Source organism: Dama dama, chromosome 8 (assembly GCF_033118175.1).
Source record: "Dama dama isolate Ldn47 chromosome 8, ASM3311817v1, whole genome shotgun sequence".
In the NCBI taxonomy this organism is placed as follows: Eukaryota; Metazoa; Chordata; class Mammalia; order Artiodactyla; family Cervidae; genus Dama; species Dama dama.
In genome coordinates, this window is record NC_083688.1 from 17,011,415 (window position 1) to 17,033,490 (window position 22,076).

Consider the following 22,076-nt stretch of genomic DNA (forward strand, 5'->3'; position numbering starts at 1 on the left):
GGACATCAACATTTTAGGAATCAGTGAACTAAAATGGACTGGAATGGGCAAATTTAATTCAGATGATCATTATATCTACTACTGTGGGCAAGAATCCCTTGAAAGAAATGGAGTAGCCTTCATAGTCAACAAAAGAGTCTGAAATGCAATACTTAGGTGCAATCTCAAAAATGACAGAATGATTTCTGGTCATTTCCAAGGCAAACCATTCAATATCACAGTAATCCAAGTCCATGCCCCAACCAATAATGAAGAAAAAGCTAAAGCTGAATGAATGTTCTGTGGTGACCTACAAGACGTTCTAGAACTAACACCAAAAAAAGATGTTCTTTTCATTATAGGGGACTGAAATGAAAAAGCAGGAAGTCAAGAGATACCTGGAGTAACAGGCAATTTTGGCCTTGGATTACAAAATGAAGCAGGGCAAAGGCTACAGAGTTTTGCCAAGAGAACACACTGGTCATAACAAACACTCTCTTCCAACAACACAAGAGATGACTCTACACATGGACATCACCAGATGGTCAACACCAAAATCAGATTGATTACATTCTCTGCAGCCAAAGGTGGAGAAGCTCTATACAGTCAGCAAAAACATGATCAGGAGCTGACTGTGGTTCAGATTATGAACTCTTTATTGCAAAATTCAGACTTAAGTTGAAGAAAGTAGAGAAATCCACTAGGCCATTCAGGTATGGTCTAAATCAAATCCCTTATGATTATAAGTGAAAGTGACACATAGATTCAAGGGATTAGATCTGATAGACAAACAATTAAAAGTTCTTCATAGCCTGAAGGACTATGAATGGAGGTTTGCAACATTGTACAAGAGGCTGTGATCAGAACCATCCCTCAAAAAAAGAAATTCAAAAAGGCAAAATGGCTGTCTGAGAAGCCCTTATAAATAGCTGAGAAAATAAGAGAGGTGGAAGGCAAAGGAGACAAGGAAAGATACATCCATCTGAATGCAGAGTTCCAAAGAATAACAAGGAGAAATAAGAAAGCCTTCCTAAATGATCAGTGTAGCACAAGCTGGAATCATGACTGCCAAGGAGAAATATCAATAACCTTAGATATGCAGATGACACCACCCTTATGGCAGAAAGTGAAGAAGAACTAAAGAGCCTCTTGATGAAAGTGAAAGAGAAGAGTGAAAAAAGTCACCTAAAACTCAACATTCAAAAAACTAAGATCATGGCATCTGGTCCCATCACTTCATGACAAATAGATGGGGAAACAGTGGAAACAGTGACAGATTTTAGTTTGGGGGGGGGGGGTTCCAAAATCACTGCAGATGGTGACTGCGGCCATGAAATTAAAAGATGTATGCTCCTTGGAAGAAAAGTTATGACCAACCTAGACAGCATATTAAAAAGTAGAGACATTACTTTGCCAACAAAACCCCATCTAGTTAAGGCTATGGTTTTTCCAGTGGTCATGTATGGATGTGAGAGTTGGACCATAAAGAAAGCTGAGCACCGAAGAATTGAAGCTTTTAAACTGTGGTGTTGGAGAAGACTCTAGAGTCCCTTGGACTGCAAAGAGATCCAAACAGTCCATCCTAAAGGAAATCAGTCCTGAATATTCATTGGAAGGACTGATGTTGAAGCTGAAACTCCAATAATTTGGCCACCTGATGCGAAGAACTGACTCATTGGAAAAGACCCTGATTATGGGAAAGATTGAAGGCAGGAGAAGAAGGGGATGGCAGAGTATGAGATGGTTGGATGATATCACCACCTACTCAATGGACATGAGTTTGAGTAAACTCCGGGAGTTGGCAATGGATAGGGAGGCCTGGCGTGCTGCAGTCCGTGGAGTCGCAAAGAGTCGGACACAACTGAGCAACTGAACTGAACTGAACTGAACTGAACTGAAAATAAGAAATGACTAAGTCCTATGTGGGCTTCCCTGGTGGCTCAGAGGTAAAGAATCTGCCTGCCAATGCCGGAGACGCAGATCCAATCCCGGGGTCAGGAAGATCCCCTGGAGGAGGAAATGGCAATCTACTCCAGTATTCTTGCTGGGAAATCCCATGGACAGAAGGAGCCTGGTGGGCTACAGTCTATGGGGCTGCAAAAGAGTCAGACACAATGACTAAACAATAGCAACAAGTCCTGTGTGGGGAGGAGAAAAGAAGAGAAAAGTTTACTTAAGAACCTAATAAAGATTTAAGTAAATGGAAGCACAAAATATGATCCTTTATAGAAAGACCTGACATTTTCTTTTGTGAATATCACCCCTTATTACCCAGTAAGAGAATCTGAAAATTTTAAATTTTATTTAGAAAAATAAATGAGCAGAAATGTCAACAACAACAAGTTTGAAAAAGAAGTGTGTTATTTGCACAGAAATGGGCAGATGGTCAGTGAGGCCACAGGCACAGTCTTACGTAGCTGTGGAGGCTCTGAAGGGATAACTGGAAATGGGCTCCATTATAAAAGAACGGCTCAAACTAAGTGCTGTTTGTACTTATTTCCTGGATGCCAAAAATGTCTTTGAAATCGTCCTCAAATTTGGCCTCTAGTTGAAGTCCCAGATTGATGAATTTTTTGTTCTGAAAAAGCAAAGACAGAAACAATATTAGACACCCGATGTTTCGGTTAATCCGGAGCTTTATTTTAGACCCCCAAATGTCAAGTGAGAATTGATCCAGTTGAGAGTAGTTTATGTTCCCTGATAGCTGGATTGTTTCTTTTTATCTGGAAGACATAGGAGCAAAAATGGCACTGTATTACAATCTAATTCTTCACCAGAAATTTGTTGATTAATTAAATTCTAGCTATTTGATTTTGAACATAGCACATATTCCACGTGACAGTATGAAAATAGTGTCTAAGATCTAAGGTAAGTTTATGGTGTCTTCCTTTATTATTCATTCCCACCCCTTGAGATAATCCGTATTAACTTTTAGATACAGCAGTAGGAAATGCGAATGTAAAGAGATCCAAGATTTTTAAATTTGAGAAAAGTGGTCTGCTCTCTTCCTTTAGAGGAGAGAAGTGCAAGTTGCCTTTAAAACGTGCTTCTAGGAACATTCCTGGTGGTCCAGTGGTTAAGACTTTGCCTTCCAAGGCAGGGTGTGTAGGTTTGATCCCTGGTTGGGGAACTAAGATCCTAGATGCCTTGAGGCCAAAAAATCAAAACACAAAACAGAAACAATATTGTAACAAATTCAATAAAAACTTTAAAAATGGTCCATGTGAAAAAACATCAAAAAAAAATTTGCTTCTTGCTGATGAGAGGCCTGACCCCACTTCTGTGTGAGCACCAAGGCCATGAGAGTTCTGCTTTCCATCCAGAAATGCTGGAAATAGGGAGATGCCCAGGTTGTGGGGGGAGGCCCCTGTACACACATTTCTGAGGGCCCGGATGCCAGAGGGCAAGTGTACAGCGGCAAACTGCACATGGACCTACGATGCCTCAGCATTCAGACTCTCCAGGATGGTCTCCAAGTCTGGGATGAGTGAGGATAGAAGCCTAGGCCAATGGCGGGGACTTCTGAGGCACACACAGTACTGCCAGGTCCAGTAAAAAAAAAAAAAAAAGTACTTCCATATCCTGTGGAAGCTACTGGGTCTGCAGTCCACTTTTGCTTGGGCTTCCCAGGTGGTGCCTTGGTAAAGAATCCGTCAGCTGATGCAGGAGACACAGGAGTCGCGGGTTTAATCCCTGGGTCAGGAAGATGCCCTGGAGTAGGAAATGGCAACCCACTACAGTATTCTTGCCTGGAAAATCTCATGGACAGAGGAGCCTGGCAGACTGCAGTCCATGGGGTCACAAAGAGTTGGACATGATTGAGCACAGCGCCAGTGTTCTTTATGGCAAACTGAAGAAGGAACTATGTGGAAGTAAGAAGAACTATGTAGAAGAAGTAAACTCTGAGGTCCAAGGGTAATGCTTCCAGCGATCCCTTCTGATCTGTTATTATGTTCCCTACCATTGCCCACAGGGCTTGTGGAATACTGCCAGAATTTTTACTTGTGTGAGCTTGAGGGAAATTGTAACATTTACTTGATACAGGAAGTTGAAAGGCAAAATAACTTAACTGAAGAAGAATAGAAGCGGGGAGAACCACTTACCCTGTAAAATACCTTGTGGTTCTGGAAAATGAGACGCATGTCCTGCACAAACTCCCCCACTGTGTAGTACAAGGTCATCGTCAGCTTGTCCTTGATTTTGTTTAACCACATGGGCTCCTCAATGTGCCGAGAAGTGACTGTAGTCTGTTGACAAAAGTGACAAATGGTAGTCATGGTTTTAAGTTTCCCTTCTATCGATTCCCACTGTTAAGGACCGAGTGCTTGTATTCCCCCAAATTCATATGCTGAAATCCTCACCCCCACTGTGATGGTCTTAGGAGGTGGGACCACTGGGAGGTAATTAAGTAATTGTGAGGACGGGGCCCTCCAAATAGGATTAGTGCCTTTATACAAGGGATCCCAGGGACTTCTCTCTCCCTTTCCACCATATAAGGACAAGATGAGAAGTGGTTGTGTGCAACCTGAAAGAAAGTCCTCACTATGGCCTGATCATGCTGGCACCGTTATCTTGACTTTTCAACCTCCAGCCACCCAGTCTTTGGTAGTTTGTTGTAACAGCCTAAGCTTCTAAGGGCTGACTGAGCTAACTACGACATCCATCAACAAGTCAAAGAGATTGGCAATGTGTGCCCGTTGATTTATATCACAAATTTGACAAATACCAGTTTGCAGTTTTTATTGCTGTTACTTACATAATGTGGTTTTGAGACAAAAAAGGAGCTTTTTGGAGAGCAATAGAACTTCAAGAGGAGAAATTCACATTTCTGCCAAAGATAGACAAGATTTTTAAGTGACAAGCAGCTTGGACAGAATGAGCTTTTACATATGCTTAGATCAATGCACAACCCCCCAAACCTGCAGACCTCCCCAAACAAACACAGAACGGGAATTTTCTGTGGCTTATGGATTTCGGTGTCAGGTAATGTGATCAGAACACATCACATCAAGGCACAGCAGTTTGCCTTGGGCACTCTTCCTCCTGCTCCCTGCAAGATGGTGCTCCTTCTCTTGTGTAAACAGCAAGGAGGGGACTTAGGTTTACATTTCAACTCACCAACTGCTCTCTAGGCACCATCTGCTTCTGTAGGATCTCAGATTCTTGATAAATTGGCTGGCTTTCTGAGCAACATTTCTTAAGATCCTCTATCTGGCAGAAGGTGCAACTCCATGGGTTCCTGAGAGGTCAAATATAAGGTCAGCAAAGCTGGGTTCTCTGTGACTCAACCACTGTCTCCATAGCTGCTAAAGTCCTCTGTTCAGGAGTAACTGGAAGTTTCCACCTGTACCCAATTTCTCTCTGACACCCCTCTTGCACTGGAGCCCCATTTGGGCTCAACTGCCAAAAACAGCTCTCCCATCAATAGTGGTAGAAGACTGACAGTCTCAGTGAAGTACCGCAGTGGGTCAGGACTCTCATTCTCTTCAAAACTTAGGGTTCCTGTCTGAGCTACTGTGAGTTTGGTCATGAACTCTGCCTTTTAGAAATAAGAACTAGAAATTGCTATGTTAAGCATTGGAATCTTGGACCTTGATGATCCATCAACTCACAATAAAAATCATGAAATAAAAAAAATCATGAAACCAGCCCTTCTTGTCAGCTTTGCTGAATAAGCACAGAGCATAAGCGATAGGCATTATTTTTTCTTCCAGTCATTGCTATCTCTGTGTCTAGAATCTGCACTGCAGAAACTTCTTGAAAAGGAAATCTACCAAGAGAGGGCCAGATGTTTTTCATGTGCCCCTAGATTTGTTCTCTACTCTCCTCTACCATGTTCTCTGTCCTGGGGCACTCTTGATAATCTGAAAAGAAGAGACAGTGATCCAACCTAAAGACGTCATTTAGCATCTCTCCTGGGCCACCTCAGAGGTTGCTCAAGGGGACCCGTTACAGTGGCCATGGTGCAAGGGTGGCCTGCACTATACAGGAGCTCCACAGAAAAGTGAATCCTTCTACCTCTGCAGAATGCCCAGTTGCAGATGTTTATGCTGAAATCCTGTCAGTTCAGTTCAGTTCAATCGCTTATTGTGTCCAACTCTTTGCAACCCAATGGACTGCAGCATGCCAGGCCTCCCTGTCCAACACAAACTCCCGGAGTTTACTCAAACTCATGTCCATTGATTCGGTGATGCCATCCAACCATCTCATCCTCTGTTGTCCCCTTCTCCCACCTTCAATCTTTCCCATAATCAGGGTCTTTTCCAATGGGTCAGTTCTTCACATCAGGTGGCCCAAGTATTGGAGTTTCAGCTTCAACATCAGTCCTTCCAATGAATATTCAGGACTGATTTCCTTTAGGATGGACTGGTTGGATCTCCTTGCAGTCCAAGGGACTCTCAAGAGTCTTCTCTAACACCACAGTTCAAAAGCATCAATTCTTTGGTGCTCAGCTTTCTTCATAGTCCAACTCTCACATCCATACATGACTACAGGAAAAACCATAGCCTAGACTAGACAGACCTTTGTTGGCAAAGTGATGTCTCTGATTTTTAATATGCTGTCTAGGCTGGTCATAACTTTCCTTCCAAGGAATAAGCGTCTTTTAATTTCATGGCTTCAGTCACCATCTGCAGTGATTTTGGAGCCCGAGAAAATAAATTCTGCCACTGTTTCCCCATCTATTTGCCATGAAGTGACAGGACTGGATGCCATGATCATAGTTTTCTGAATGTTGAGCTTTAAGCCAACGTTTTCACTCTTCTCTTTCACTTTCATCAAGAGGCTCTTTAGTTCTTCTTCATTTTCTGCCATAAGGGTGGTATCATCTGCATATCTGAGGTTACTGATATTTCTCCTGGCAATCTTGACTCCAGCTTGTGCTTCATCCAGCCTGGTGTTTCACATGATGTACTCTGCATATAAGTTAAATAAGCAGGGTGACAATATACAGCCTTGACGTACTCCTTTTCCTATTTGGAACCAGTCTGTTGTTCCATGTCTAGTTCTAATTGTTGCTTCCTGAACTGCATACAAGTTTCTCAAAAGGCAGGTCAGGTGGTCTGATATTCCTATCTCTTGAAGAATTTTCCACAGTTTGTTGTGATCCATACAGTCAAAAGCTTTGGCATAGTCAATAAAGCAGAAATAGACATTTTTCTGGAAGTCTCTTGCTTTTTCAGTGATCCAGCAGATGTTGGCAATTTGATCTCTGCTTCTTCTGCCTTTTCTAAAACCAAATTGAACCTCTGGAAGTTCACGGTTCATGTATTGTTGAAGCCTTGCTTGGAGAATCTTGAGCATTACTTTACTAGTGTGCGAGGTGAGTGTAATTGTGCAGTAGTTTGAGCATTCTTTGCTCTCTTTGCTGAATTCCTGAGGTGGCACAATCTCTGGGAGCTTCATGGGAGCAGATGAGCTATGTTAAACTCCTCCCATTTTGGAGGAAAAATGCTCTATCTTCATAGGGATGGACATAATCCTGGTAGAGATTCTCCTCCTTGGCCCCAGAAATTCTACTTCTTCTAAAATGCCTTCTCCTTCTACGTGTTATCTCACACGTCATCACCTCTGACCAAAGATACACTTTACCACAAAGGAAATGCAGTAGTGGGCTCACACCCACAGAATTCAGGGATCTTATCCTGAACCCTGAGATTCAAGATCAGCTGACTTGATAAAACTGTGATGATCATCTTCTGAAAGCTCAGAACAGTTCCGGTTTTGTCAGCTTTGTGATAGTCCCATTTTGTTGTTGTTGTTCAGTCGCTCAGTCATGTCCAACTCTTTGCGACCCCTGGACTGTTGCATGCTAGGCTCCTCTGTCCATCACTATCTCCTGGAGTTTTCTCAAACTCAAGTCCATTGAGTTGATGATACCATCCAACCATCTCATCCTTTGTCATCCCTTTCTCCCCCTGCTTTCAATCTTTCCCAGCATCAGGGTCTTTTCCAATGAATTGGCTGTTTGCATCAGGTGGCCAAAGTATTGGAGCTTCAGCTTCAGCATCAGTCCTTGCAATGAATATTCAGGACTGATTTCCTTTAGGATTGATTGGTTTGATCTCCTTGCAGTCCAAGGAACTCTCAGGAGTCTTTTCCAGCACCACGATTCAAAAGAATCAATTCTTTAATGCTCAGTTTTCTTTATGGTTCAACTCTTACATCCGTACATGATTACAGGCAAAATCATAATTTTGACTATATGGACCTTTGTCAGCAAAGTGATATCTCTGCTTTTTAATATGATGTCTAGGTTTTTCATAGCTTTTCTTCCAAGGAGCAAGCATCTTTTAACTTCGTGGCTGCAGTCACCGTCTGCAGTGATTTTGGATCCCAAGAAAATAAAATCTATCACTGTTTCCACTTTTTCCCCATCCATTTGCCATGAAGTGATGGGACCAGATGCCATGATCTTAGTTTTATGAATGTTGGGTTTTAAGTCACCTTTTCCACTCTCTTCTTTCCCCCTCATCAAGAGGCTCTTTAGTTCCTCTTTGATTTCTGCCATTAGAGTGGTATCATCTGCATAGCTAAGGTTGTTGATATTTCTCCTAGCAATCTTGATTCTAGTTCATGGTTTATCCAGTCTAGCATTTTCCATATGTACTCTGCATACAAGTTAAATAAAAAGAGTGACAATATACAACCTTGTAGGAATCCTTTTCCAATTTTAAACCAGTCAGTTTTTCCATGTCCAGTTCTAACTGTTGCTTCTTGACCCGCATGCAGGTTTCTCAGGAGACAGGTAAGGTGGTCTGGTATTCCCATCTCTTTAAGAATTTTCCAGTTTTTTGTGTGTGTGTGTGATCCACATAGTCAAAGGCTTTCGTGTCATCAATGAAGCAGAAGTAAATGCTTTTTTCTGGAACTCTCTTGCTTTTCCCATGATCCAATGAATGTTGGCAACTTCATTTCTTTTTCTTCTTCCTTTTGTAAATCCAGCTTGTACATGTGGAAGTTCTCGATTCATGTACTGCTGAAGCCTAGCTTGAAGTATTTTGAGCATTACCTTGCTAGCATGTGAAATGAGCACAATTGTATAGTAGTTTGAACATTCTTTGACACTGGAATGAAAAGTGACATTTTCCAGTCCTGTGGCCCCTGCTGGGTTTTCCAAATTTGTGGCCATGTTGAGTGCAGCAGTTTCACAGTATCATCTTTTAGGATTTGAAATAGCTCAACTGGAATTCCCTCACCTCTACTAGCTTTGTTCATATTAATGCTTCCTAAGGCCCACTTGACTTCACACTCTAGGATGTTTGGCTCTAGGTGAGTGACCACACCATGGCGGTTATTTGGTCATTAAGATCTTTTTTGTATAGTTCTTCTGTGTATTCCTGCCACTTCTTTTTAATCTCTCCTCTTTTGTTAGGTCCTTACCATTTCTGTCCTTTATTGTGCCCATCCTTGCATGAAATGTTCCCTTAATATCTCCAATCTATTTGAAGAAATCTCTAGTCTTTCCGATTCTATTGTTTTCCTCTATTTCTTTACATTGTTCATTGAAGAAGACCTTCTTAGCCCTCATTGCTATTCTCTGAAACTCTGCTTTCAGTTGGGAATATCTTTCCCTTTCTCCTTTGCCTTTCACTTCTCTTGTTTCCCCAGCTGTTTGTAAGGCCTCCTCAGACAACCATTTTGCATTTTTGCATTTCTTTTTCTTTGGTATGATTTTGGTCACTGCCTCCTGTACAATGTTACAAACCTTTGTCCATAGTTCTTCAGGCACTTTGCATATTGGATCTTATCCCTTGAATCAACTTGTTACCTCCACCGTATATTTGTAAGGGGTTTGATTTAGGTCATACCTGAATGGTCTAGTGGTTTTCCCTACTTTCTTCTATTTAAGCCCAAATTTATTCAGATGACCATTATATCTACCACTGTGAGCAAAATCCCTTTAGAAGAAATGGAGTGGGACTCACAGTCAATCAAAGGGTATAGAATACAATATTCGGTGCAATCTCAAAAACAACAGAATGTTCTTGGTTTGTTTCCAAAGCAATCTATTCAATATCATAGTAATCCAAGTCTATGCCCAACCACTGATGCCAAAGAATCTGAAGCTGATTAGTTCTATGAAGACCTACAACATCTGGAATGAACACCAAAAAGGGGTGTCCTTTTCATTGTAGTGGATTGGAATGCAAAATTAGGAAGTCAAGAGATAGCTAGAATAACAGGCAAGTTTGGTGTTGGAGTACAAAATGAAGCACAGCAAAGCCTAACAGTCTTGTCAAGAGAACATGCTGGTCATAGCAAACACCCTTTTCCAACAACCCAGGAGATAACTGCACACGGACATCACCAGATGGTCAATACTGAAATCAGATTATGTTCTTTGCAGCCAAAGATGGAAAAGCTTCTATTATATCATCAGCAAAAGCAAGAGCTGGAGCTGACTGTGGCTCAGATCATCAGTTCTTTATCGCAAAATTCAGCCTCAGATTGATGTTTCCATAGCAGGTGGTATATGTTTTAAACCAGCAACTAATATACGGTGCCATCACCCCATCAAAATGCATGGGTCCGGGAATCAAGTGAGGGAAGTGAGGGTTATTCCTTTCTCTATTATACCTAATCACCACTTGAAAAGTTTTCTTCTCATTAATCTACTGCTACTAGCACTGTTAAACAGCTATGTATCTTTTTTCTGAATCCTGATACGTAAGAACTCTGCTTCTGAATCAAGACACATACAACAAGAGACAACTTTGCAGTCTGAATGTGCATGATGGGAGAAACATAAGAAGGAAGGGCAGGAGGGAGCCAGGTCTCACTCACTTGATAGCAACTTTGGGTGGAATGTGGCAGTTCTCATGAAAGAACCTTGGACACTTATCACAGGATAACAGCTTGTTCTTTTCACCACACACCTCGCATTTTTTTGAGTCTTCTGGCTAGAAGGGGAGAAGATATAGACATCATTGGGATCAGCAAGACTCTGGAAAGTCAGCCCTGTGGTTGGCACTGTAGACACACAGCCTTTACTTGTACCTAGGCGATACTTGTAAACTATTCTCAAAATGGTTTACTAGAGTTCAGGAGAAGACTTTCTGGTCTGCAGTGAAGTTCAGGAGGAAGTGGCTATGTGTTAAACTTTCAAAGTTTTCTCTATAGAGACAGAGATTATGACACATGAAGACTTTCAACAACCACAGAAAAGGATAAATTAAAGATAATCTGAGAAATTTATTATTCTGAAGGCAAAGTCTGTCTCAGGAATACAGTGTCTCATCTAGTTGTCTATAGTGCATCATTTACATTGACTCATTGAAGAGTGATTTACTGAGAATTTTTTTTTTTTTTATGGTCCTTTGGCCATGTTGTATGACATGTGGGAATCTTCTCTGACCAGGGACTGAACCTGCACCACCTGTGCTTGTAGCAGTGTCATAACCATTGGACCACCAGGAAAGTCCCTACTGAGACTTTACATGATAGAATAAACATCTGAGAGATCACTGCATCCCATTTTCCTTCTCGTAAGTTCTCTGTGAATTGAAGGACTTGAGGAGACATTCCTGGGCTATGGATTTTGTGCTGGAGAGCCGCTGAGCCTGCAACAGTGACTCTGGTTGGAAAGACGATGGGCACAGATAATCAGCTGAATGCCAGGGCAGACAGACCTCTCTGGATCTGAAGCCTAGGGAAAGCTATCCCATGACTTAACTTGGCATCTAGGTGTGGAGGTGCCATCTCTCAATGGCTGGGAACTGTGGTAATGGCAACCACTGGAGTTGAAGGCCAAGGTCTTACCCTAATCTTCTGAGCCCATGGAAGACCTGGTGCTTTGTCCTGTGTAAGGAAGATGAAAGGGCCCACAAAGTCAGTTGGTGCAGGATTTTTCACCAGTCTCAATATGTGGGGCCTTTCAGTTCAGTTCAGTTGCTCAGTCATGTCCGACTCTTTGCAACCCCATGAACCGCAGCACACCAGGCCTCCCTGTCCATCACCAACTCCTGAAGTCCTCCCAAATCATGTCCATTGAGTCAGTGATGCCATCCAACCATCTCATCCTCTGTTGTCCCCTTCCCCTCCCACCTTCAATCTTTCCCATCATCAGGGTCTTTTCCAATGAGTCAGCTCTTCACATCAGGTGTCCAAAGTATTGGAGTTTCAGCTTCAACATCAGTCCTTCCAGTGAACACCCAGGACTGATCTCCTTTAGGTTGGACTGGTTGAACATCCTTGCAGTCGAAGGGACTCTCAAGAGTCTTCTCCAACACCACAGTTCAAAAGCATCAATTCTTTGGCACTCAGCTTTTTTTATAGTCCAACTCTCACATCCATACATGACCACTGGAAAAACCATAGCCTTGACTAGATGGACCTTTGTTGACAAAGTAATGTCTCTGCTTTTTAATATGCTGTCTAGGTTGGTCATAACTTTCCTTCCAAGGAGTAACATCTTTTGATTTCATGGCTGTAATCACCATCTGCAGTGATTTTGGAGCCCAGAAAAATAAAGTCAGCCAGTTTCCACTGTTTCCCCATCTATTAGTCATGAAGTGATGGAACCAGATGCCGTGATCTTAGTTTTCTGAATGTTGAGCTTTAAGCCAAATTTTTCACTCTCCCCTTTCACTGTCAGAGGCTCTTTAGTTTCTCTTTACTTTCTGCCATAAGGGTGGTGTCATTTGCATATCTGAGGTTATTGATATTTCTCCCGGCAATCTTGATTCCAGCTTGTGCTTTATCCAGCCTGGTATTTCACATGATGTACTCTGCATAGAAGTTAAATAAGCAGGGTGACAATATACAGCCTTGACGTACTCCTTTTCCTATTTGGAACTAGTCTGTTGTTCCAAGTCCAGTTCTAACTGTTGCTTCCTGACCTGCATACAGGTTTCTCAAGAGGCAGGTCAAGTGATCTGGGGGCTCTTAGCCAGATTTTATTTCATTCAGTGACATACTAGAGGGATGGGATGGAGTGGGAGGTGAGAGGGAGAGTCAAGAGGGAGGGGACATGTGAATACCTATGGCTGATTCATACTGATGTATGGCAGAAACTAACACAATATGATAAAGCATTATCCTTCAATTAAAAATAAATTTATTTAAAAAAAGGAAAAAAATTGACAGTGTTTGCATCTAAGTTTTGTGGAGTAACAAGCAGCACATGTTAAAACTGCAGAATTTATAGGGACTTCCCTGGCACCTTAGTGGTTAAGACTTCCCCTTTCAATGCAGGGGGTGCCGGTTCAATCCCTGGTTGAGGAACTAATATCCCATATGCCTCACGGTCAAAAAACCAAAACACAAAACAGAAGCAATATTGTAACAAACTCAATAAAGACTTTAAAAATGGTCCACATAAAAAAAATCTTAAGAAAAAAAAGCCTATAGAATTTGTAGACCAAAATAAGAATGGTCAAGGAAAGACCCCATTGGTGGGCAAGGAGAATTAAATTTCTTCCTTTTTATTTTTGGTGATAATCTATGTGGCAATAACATGTGAATGTCTATATACTACGATTTCTATGTATGAGGGTCATGTGTCTGTTCTGCAGAAATGCCCAGAGAATGGGCACCTGTTCCCTCTCCTGGCTCACCTGAGTGGAAAGATAACCATGTGGTGGGAAACAGTTCATCTAATAGATAGCAGCTCCTCATCTAGATGAAGGTACCCTTTCTACACCATGGGCTGGAAGAAGAAATTCACATGACAGTACTTGCATGACAGTCTAGGTACAAAACAATCGCAGATTTGGGGACTGGCCCACCTGTGATGGGTAGCTGGGACTCTGGTGGGTGTTGAGGAAGTGGGGAGGTGGTGGGGAGGGCCATTCACCTCTTCCTTCTAGAAACACTCTTTATGCTTTGTTCCATGACACTCCATTCTCTTTGATTTGTCTAACATGTTTCTTCTTTTCAGCTTCCAAACCTGGAATGTTGGAATTCTGTAGGGCTCTGTCCTGTTGTCCCCTGCCCATTTTCCTCTCCTAGATGACCACAACTACTCCCATGACCTACCACATTCATCCCTAGGCTTTAAGACCTGTGTCTCTCATGTGTACCCCAATGTTCATTGCTGCACTGTTTATATAATAGCCAGGACATGGATGCAACCTAGATGCCCATCAGCAGATGAATGGATAAGAAAGCTATGGTACATATACGCAATGGAATATTACTCAGCCATTAAAAAGAATACATTTGAATCAGTTCTAATGAGATGGATGAAACTGGAGCCCATTATACAGAGTGAAGTAAGCCAGAAAGATAAAGACCAATACAGTATACTAACACATATATATGGAATTTAGAAAGATGGTAATGATAACCCTATATGCAAGACAGAAAAAGAGACACAGATGTACAGAACAGACTTTTGGACTCTATGGGAGAAGGCAAGGGTGGGATGATCTGAGAGAATAGCATTGAAATATATATATTATCAAGTGTGAAACAGATCACCAGCCCAGGTTGGATGCATGAGACAAGGGCTCAGGGCTGGTCCACTGGGATGACCCAGAGGGATGGGATGGAGAGGGAGGCGGGAGGGGGGATAGGGATGGGGAACACATGTAAATCCATGGCTGATTCATGTCAATGTATGGCAAAAACCACTACAATATTGTAAAGTAATTAGCCTCCAACTAATAAAAATAAATGAAAAAAAAATCCTAAGAAGAAAACGAACAAACAAAAAAATAAATAAATGGCCATATGCAAACTTCAAAAAACAAACAAACAAACAAACAAAACCCTGTCTATCTGGTCTCCTGGTCTTCTTTTGAGTACCTGAGCATCCAAACACTACTTTTTTTTTTAATCATAAAATTATATGTCTTTCATCATGTCTGAAACCCATTGTGCCCCAGACCACAGTCCTTGTCTTTCTGTCTTGAATGTGCTCCTCTTCTGGTGCCCCCTCCTCTCATTAAGAGCCCCACCATTTACCCAGGGGACTGGAAGTGAACATAGATTCCCTCCCTTACCCCATCCCAGACATCCAACCCGGTACCAGTCCTGCTGATCTGAATTTTTAAATACTTCATCTCATTCTCAGTGCTTCTGTGAGGCCTGTTGCTACAAGAATGCAGAGCCTCTACTTATAATATATTATTATGAGCCAAAGCAAAATGGCCTGATATTTCCAAATCATAACAGTCAGAATATTATCCTTGAGCCCAATGAGCGGAGGTGAATTGGAACACACGTTGATCGGTGGAAGCATTTGGTCTTAAAGAACAGTGCAAATAGCATCTCTTTCTCCAGAAAACACAGTGGATGCAAATCCTAGTTACTGAATCTTTAGCATATAGTCAGTGGAGCAGGTATCCCCAGAAACCAGCTTTGTGAAGATCATGACTTCCTGGTTTGGCAGAGATGGCCAAGGTTACCTCTGCTGGAAGTTAGGAAAATGGAAGCTTTTCTATTTCCTTTTTTTCACCTCATAGCTTCTCTCTCAGACACTGTCTTGGAGAGGAAGACATCAACTATCTGACGCCTTCCCCAGAATCCACATAACACAGACAGCGCTAGTCCATGAATGTCACATGCTACTTTGGAGGAGAGAATTTGCCTTCATTGGTGGCATTAAGGTCTGCACAGCCCCTCTGATGACGTTGAAGGGCCTCTCCACAGTAGCAGCCTCTTCTACAGGGCACTCCTGCTTCCCAATCAGTGTATTCTTTAATGTGTCATCTCCATGAAGGAAGTAAAATTTACCTTGAAGACAGACCCCTTGAGGAAAGACTCAGTGTGAGTGGCTGTGTGCATGTGAAGGAGAGGTTTGGTTTTGTTTTTGCTTTGCCAGGTGACATATGACTATATATTCATTCCGAAGGGGATTTCTACATTAGGTCTATACTAGGTCAACTAGAGTGACCATGAGATGTTTCCATTTTGCTCAATCCTTATTTCATTAAAGCCAGAACCCAGAAAAACCAGTGAAAATACAATCAGTTGCAAAAGCAACCATCATTAAACACACTTTTTTTGTGCCTTCCAAAATCATGCTTTTCCACCTCTAGCTCCATCTTTTATGTCTAATTTTAAGACAGTATGCCCCCTGCAGTGGCCTATGTGGGAAAAGAATCTAAAAAAAGAGTGGATATATGTATATATATAACAACCCACTTTGCTCTACACCTGAAACTAATACAACATTTAAGTCAACTGTACTCCAATAAAAACTTTTTAAAGAAAGACAGTACAGAAACTCACCTACCTACTAATGAGCTCCACTCCGAGAGCATGTTGAAAGCCCAATTTGTTGGGTAGTCCAACAAAGTTAGCCTAGGTACCCAGCTAACACAATCAACTCTATGGTACTGTGCTGTAATAAACTTGTAACACTTTTCACACAAATAATACAGAAAAGGCAAACAAACACAAAAAGTAAAGAAAACATTTTTAATGTACAAAAGAGTACCTTGAAAAGTGCAGGGGTACAGTACAACAGCCGGCACATAGAGGCTGGCAGAGACTGAACAGGCAAGAAGGGTTACTGACTGGAGGAGGGACTGGAGGTGGAAGACGGTAGAGCTGAAGGATCGTCGGCAACAGGAGAGGGAGGGCAAGCTGCAATTTCACTCACGCCTGATGTTGATGACACAGGTTCTGGTTCTTTGCTGGATTCAACTCTGTCTACTCTCTTTTAAAAATGATGCAGTGATGTCTGGGTAGTGGCTGTTTTTTTCTCATCATGGATGACACGGTAGCATCGGACTGCATTCTGAACGGCTGCTACAACCTTCTTGTACCGTTCTACGCCCGAGTCCTGTGCCTCAGAAACTAAGGCTGCCTCTTCAGATAAAGAAAATCCCGTTACTATTTGCCACCTCGTGCATCTCTTCAGTTCTGCAGTTACTTCCTTTTGTCTCTCTTCCTCCTTCCTCTGGGCCTCCAATTCCTGGAGTTTCTTAGCCATACCAGCTACATCACTGCTGCTTTTACAATTGCTTCCAGACATCCTGGACTTGAAATAAATATACTGTACTCCTATCCTCTATACTGCACTGTACAGTAAAGTACACACAAGCACCATTAGCTGTGGAGGAGTCACATACATGACCACACGCCAGACACGTGAACGAACTTATGTGATTGAACATGCGAATGCATGTTTGCGTCTTCGAAAGCTTGCAACTTTAACGTTCACATATAGGGACTTACTCATCCATTTTTCTAAAACAAATGTACAAGGTCAGTTCTGCTTCGTTATCTATTTTTAAGGATTATCTCCACCCTCTATCTCAAATATTTTAAGACTCAAAGAAGTCCCAGCTTCACACACATAAATGTTTAGAAGTAGCAAAAACACCATACTATAAAGTCAAGCTTCATCATAATTGGTTAATTTAGAAACTATGCAATAAAGCCAGAGAGATGGAAAATCAACAATATGGTAGGTGAGACAGAAGATAATAGCTACCTTTTTCCTTTTTCTTGATGGGTTTGGTAGGTGTCCTTTCTGAAAGAAAAATGAAATTCATGCTGTGATGGGTCCTTGTTTCTACTTTGTGAGCTCAATAATTCCAACTGCCTTTCATTCATGTCCCACTGTCAACACAAGTTCGAGGGATCTTCATGGGAAATAAACTCCCTCTCCAAGTCTGTAATGCACTGCTCTCTGTTACCCAGCCTCAGATTTAAAGTCAGCTTTAAAAACTGTATCTTCACGCTTGCTCTCCTTATAAAGTCTTGCCAGAATTTCCTTTACAACCACTTCTACACCTGCCACTTCCTTTCCATCCCCCAGTATCCCTCTAGCTTGTGTATTTATACCTCGAGTACTATAGCTATTCTGTTGGTACATACCTAGTGAGTGATTGACAGGTGGCAGGCCTTATCAGTGGCCTTGGACACACACTCTCTTTGGGGAGACAAGTGGGAAAAGCTGGCACAGAATCGGTAAGAATGATAAAGTTTAAACTGTGCTCTCAGAATATTTCAGGATCCAGAGATGGGTAAGTATAGTAGGCTAAATAATGTCTGTTGTTCCCCACACTCCCCCATCCCCACCAAGATGTTCACATCCCAATCCCCAGACCCATGAATGTGCTAATTTATACAGTAAAAGGGACTTTGGTCCCTATTAGAGGGGACAGGAGGACGAGAGTCAGTAGTAGGAGATGTGATGACAGAACAAGAGCTGGAGTGATGTGAGGAAGGAGCCACAAGCCAAGGAATGGAAGCTGCTTCCAAAAAAAGCTGAAAAAATCGAGGGACAGATTCTCCCTGGAAGGCTCCAGGAGGAACCAGCCCTGCTGAACCTTGACTTGAGTCCTGTGAAACTGATTTCATGTTTCTGGTCGGCAGAACTATGTGATAATAGATTTACGTTGTCTTAAGGCACTAAATTTGTGGGAAATTGTTCAGCTGCAATAGGAAGCGAGCTCAGGGAATTTGCAAGGACTCCAATAGAGTGTGCTGTTTGTGCTGGGCCTTGCAGGGTGAGTGGGGTTGATCAGGTGGAAAAGTGATGGAGGTCGTTTGACGTCTCCATGGGTTAACCTTCCCCACCCTGTAATCCATCTTGCATTCCCTGATCAGATTCTTACCTCTACAACACTCTTTCAACTTAGTCAGTCAGTCCAGAACCCAAACCTCCCATGATTGCCCCATGATTAAACGAAGGGCTCAGTCTTGTTTCTTGGGCCTCAAGGCCTCCACAATCAGCCCTGTTCATGTAGGAAGCCTTATCATCCACAACTTCTTGACAAATCATACCATCCTTTCTATGCAGAATTTCTCAGTCCTACCATTTTGCTTGTTGGAAGTAGTCTTCTGTTAAGACCTAGCTCAGTGCAAACTGTCCCATGAAACTGGACTTAACTTCAAAGACAGAAACGACCTTCCCTCCCCTGAGCTGTGTCTTTTCCTGCCAGCGAATCTCATTATGCTACCCATGAGCTGTGCTGTCCTGTGCTTAGAAATGAGTAGTTGTCTTCGTGATTAGGGGTTGGGGCCACACTTTACTTTAGATGTATTCAATAACTATCTTCTCATCATTAGAATGGCACAAGGAAGGACCATCTGGGGCATGTGGTACAGAGCCAGGAGGCACAGGTTCATCTGTGACAGAGATCTGGCCTGTTTTGTTCACATCAGGGGCTGATAAGAGGATCAAAGAGATATTTTAAAATACATTTTAAGATATTCTTTTTCAAGAATGAACTTCATAAGTCTATCCAGAAAACACTCACTCTGACGCATTATTTTCAGATACATAGTTCTATTATTGTTGTTTTAAACATTCCCCTGACAAAGTCTAAGATCTTCCCCCACCAAATTAAGTTTATTAAATTTAATTTACTTTCCTGTGACCAAATTACACAATGGCATTATTAGTGGCAGCGCCAAGGTCACAATTTTTACTGTTCTACCTCCAAAATTGTAAGAATTTGAATACTACTCAGCCATAGAAAAGAACAAAATTTTGCCATTTGCAGCAACATAGATGGACTTGAAGGGCATTATGTTAAGTAAGCAAATGTCAGAGAAAGACAAATGTAAGCATGGTATCACTTATATGTGGAATCTAAAAAAATATATACAACAAACTAGTGAATATAACATAAAAAATGCAGACTCACAGGTATAGAGAACAAACCAGTGGTTAACAGTGAAGTGGGGAGAGGAACAACATAGAAGTAGGGAAGTGGGAGATACGACTAGAGGGTATAAGACAGACTCAAGCACGACAGGGGGAATATAGCTAATATTTTGTAATAAATGGAAGTGGAAAGTAACTTTTAAAAATTGAATAAAAAATTTAAAAATTTAAGTGTAAGAGTTTACACACTTAGAGGATTGAGTTGTAATGAAAGCCAGCGAAAATAGCACCCACATGAACTATTAGGATAATATATGCATTGTGACCTAGGCATGGTGATTTTCTGGAAGTGTCCTGCTAAAGCTTGAAGCCGGTGACCCATGGCACAAAACCCTTGATTGCAGTGCTTTGACGCTAGAATACCTGAATCAAGTCTTCCAGGGTCCATCCATGACAGCGCACACTCCTCTTCCAGTTCTTGGAGGCTTCACGGCCTCCTTGTTTTTCAAACTCCTTGAGGGTGAACCACATTCCATTCTCATCCTTTATACACTTTTCTGAGGAGCCTGTGAGACCAAGACAAGGTGAGCTCCCTTTCTTGCCAGGGCATGCACCAGACTGTGAAAATCCCAAGACTTGACCTCCCACCGCATGAATCTGGGCCACCTGTTTTGGCTTCAGAACCGTCAACAGGAGAGCAGAGTCCCCTCTTGGGGACCCAGAGCAGTCTGAAAGGCAAGGGTAGGAGCCAACTTCCTGTCCAGTGTGCATACTTTGGCCTTCATGCAATGAGAAGTGCAGTAATTACTACCTGGAGTGCGTTCTAACTCACTTCAGTTGTGTCCAACTCTTTGTCACCCCAGGGACTGTAGCCCGCCAGGCTCCTTTGTCCATGGGATTCTCCAGGCAAGAATACTGGAGTGGGTTGCCATTCCCTCCTCCAGGGGACCTTCCCGACTCAGGGACTGAACCCTCATCTCTTATGTCTCCTGCATTGGCAGGAGGGTTCTTTACCACCAGTGCCACCTGGGAAGCCCCCAGTTACTACCCACATTTACTTAAAAAAATATTTCCTTATGTTCAAATGAAAAAAAAAAAAAGAATGAATCAAAAGATGAGTAGGGAAGATTCTTTCTCTTCCCTTCTCTGAGACCTGAGATAGAACCAGGTTGAGTTTCTGAGGGGGCAAGTGAGGTCACACGGGGTCACCACAGCTACATCTGCCTTGTCTTGTACAAAAGTTGATCATTTCAGCTAATGGCAAGCAACTATTTCTCATATTTTGAATTCAAGCTATTTTATGTTAAAAGAAATTAGGAAATGCTATAAAGTGGGAAAAGATAAATTATATATGTGCTATGGCTACCTGATGCAAAGAACTGACTCATTTGAAAAGACCCTGCTGCTGGGAAAGATTGAAGGCAGGAGGAGAAGGGGACAACAGAGGATGAGATGGTTGGATGGCATCACTGACTCAATGGACGTGAGTTTGAGTAAACTCCGGGAGTTGGTGATGGACAGGGAGGCCTGGCATGCCGCAGTCCATGGGGTTGCAAAGAGTCGGGCGCAACTGAGCGACTGAACTGAACTGATATAGTCATTAGGCAAACATTTATATATGGACTTCCCTGGTGGCTCAGATGGTAAAGAATATGCCTGCAATGAGGGAGACCTGGGTTTGATCCTGGGATCAGGAAAATTCTGTGGAGAAGGGAATGGTTACCCACTCCAATATTCTTGCCTGATGAATCCTACAGACAGAGGAACCTGGCAGGCTACAGTCCATGGGGTGGCAAAGAGTTGGACATGACTGAGCCACTACCATACACACAAAAGCAAAAAACCCATTTATATTGGGTTGGCCAAAAAGTTCATATGGAGTTTTCTGTAAGATATGGAAAAATTGAACAAACTTTTTGCCCAACCCAATACTTGTTGGTACCGAATGAACTGTATTTTGGGAGGAGGGAATCAGTTATGATAGATGAGCAAGATGAGCATTTGTATTATAACAATTATAATTTGTAAGCTTTTACATCTATTATGTCATTTTTTTCTCATGATATGGTGAGGCAAGTTTTATTATTATTCCCATTTGGGTGAAGACTAAGTTCAGTATGAGAGATACTACATTGGCCCATACAAAATAGACACCCTTGGTACAGCTGAAACTTGAATCCAGGTCTTCTGAACCTAAAGGCTGTGCTCTTTTTCAGTGAGCAAAAGGCCAGACAGACATTACAGGGAATCGACTGTGAAGGATGCTGTTGAGTTTCTCAAATGTGTACATCTTCCATCCTGTTATTGAAGCACTTGCCCTTGTATTGGGTGTCGATGGGAACCTGTGGGCACTTGCCATGGCAGGAGAGGAGATGGCCTGGTCAGCTAACATTCATTAATTTAAAAAGTGTCGAAATGCCATCTTTCCTCAAGCCTCTCTAGGATGTTGTGTAGAAAAGAGCCAACAGAGAAGAATTGAGCCTGCTTTCTTCAGAAGGTCTGTTTGCCAGATGGCCCGTGGCTGGCATCTGGGAACATGGACTTGGGAAGGGGGTCTCACTATTCCCAGAACTTAAGAGTGGCTCAC

The 22,076-nt window shown here is 42.2% G+C and overlaps 1 protein-coding gene and 1 long non-coding RNA gene across 7 annotated transcripts in view; one reads left to right on the plus strand and one right to left on the minus strand.

Annotated features, from left to right (window-relative positions):
- Positions 1-22,076, plus strand: part of LOC133060800 (uncharacterized) — a 70,329-nt gene that overhangs the window by 25,827 nt on the left and 22,426 nt on the right. The gene's annotated exons all lie outside the window — the stretch shown is intronic.
- SP100 (SP100 nuclear antigen) overlaps positions 2,255-22,076 on the minus strand; it is a 91,633-nt gene continuing 71,811 nt past the window's right edge. For all 5 annotated transcript variants that reach the window (XM_061148539.1, XM_061148540.1, XM_061148537.1 and 2 more), the window contains 7 exons: positions 19,913-20,055; positions 17,366-17,404; positions 10,765-10,880; positions 5,098-5,218; positions 4,736-4,807; positions 4,083-4,226; positions 2,255-2,557 (listed from right to left, as the gene is read on the minus strand). In XM_061148539.1, coding sequence (XP_061004522.1) covers positions 2,456-2,557; positions 4,083-4,226; positions 4,736-4,807; positions 5,098-5,218; positions 10,765-10,880; positions 17,366-17,404; positions 19,913-20,055 — 737 coding nt within the window. In that variant the 3' untranslated portion in view covers positions 2,255-2,455. The remainder of the gene's footprint in view (positions 2,558-4,082; positions 4,227-4,735; positions 4,808-5,097; positions 5,219-10,764; positions 10,881-17,365; positions 17,405-19,912; positions 20,056-22,076) is intronic.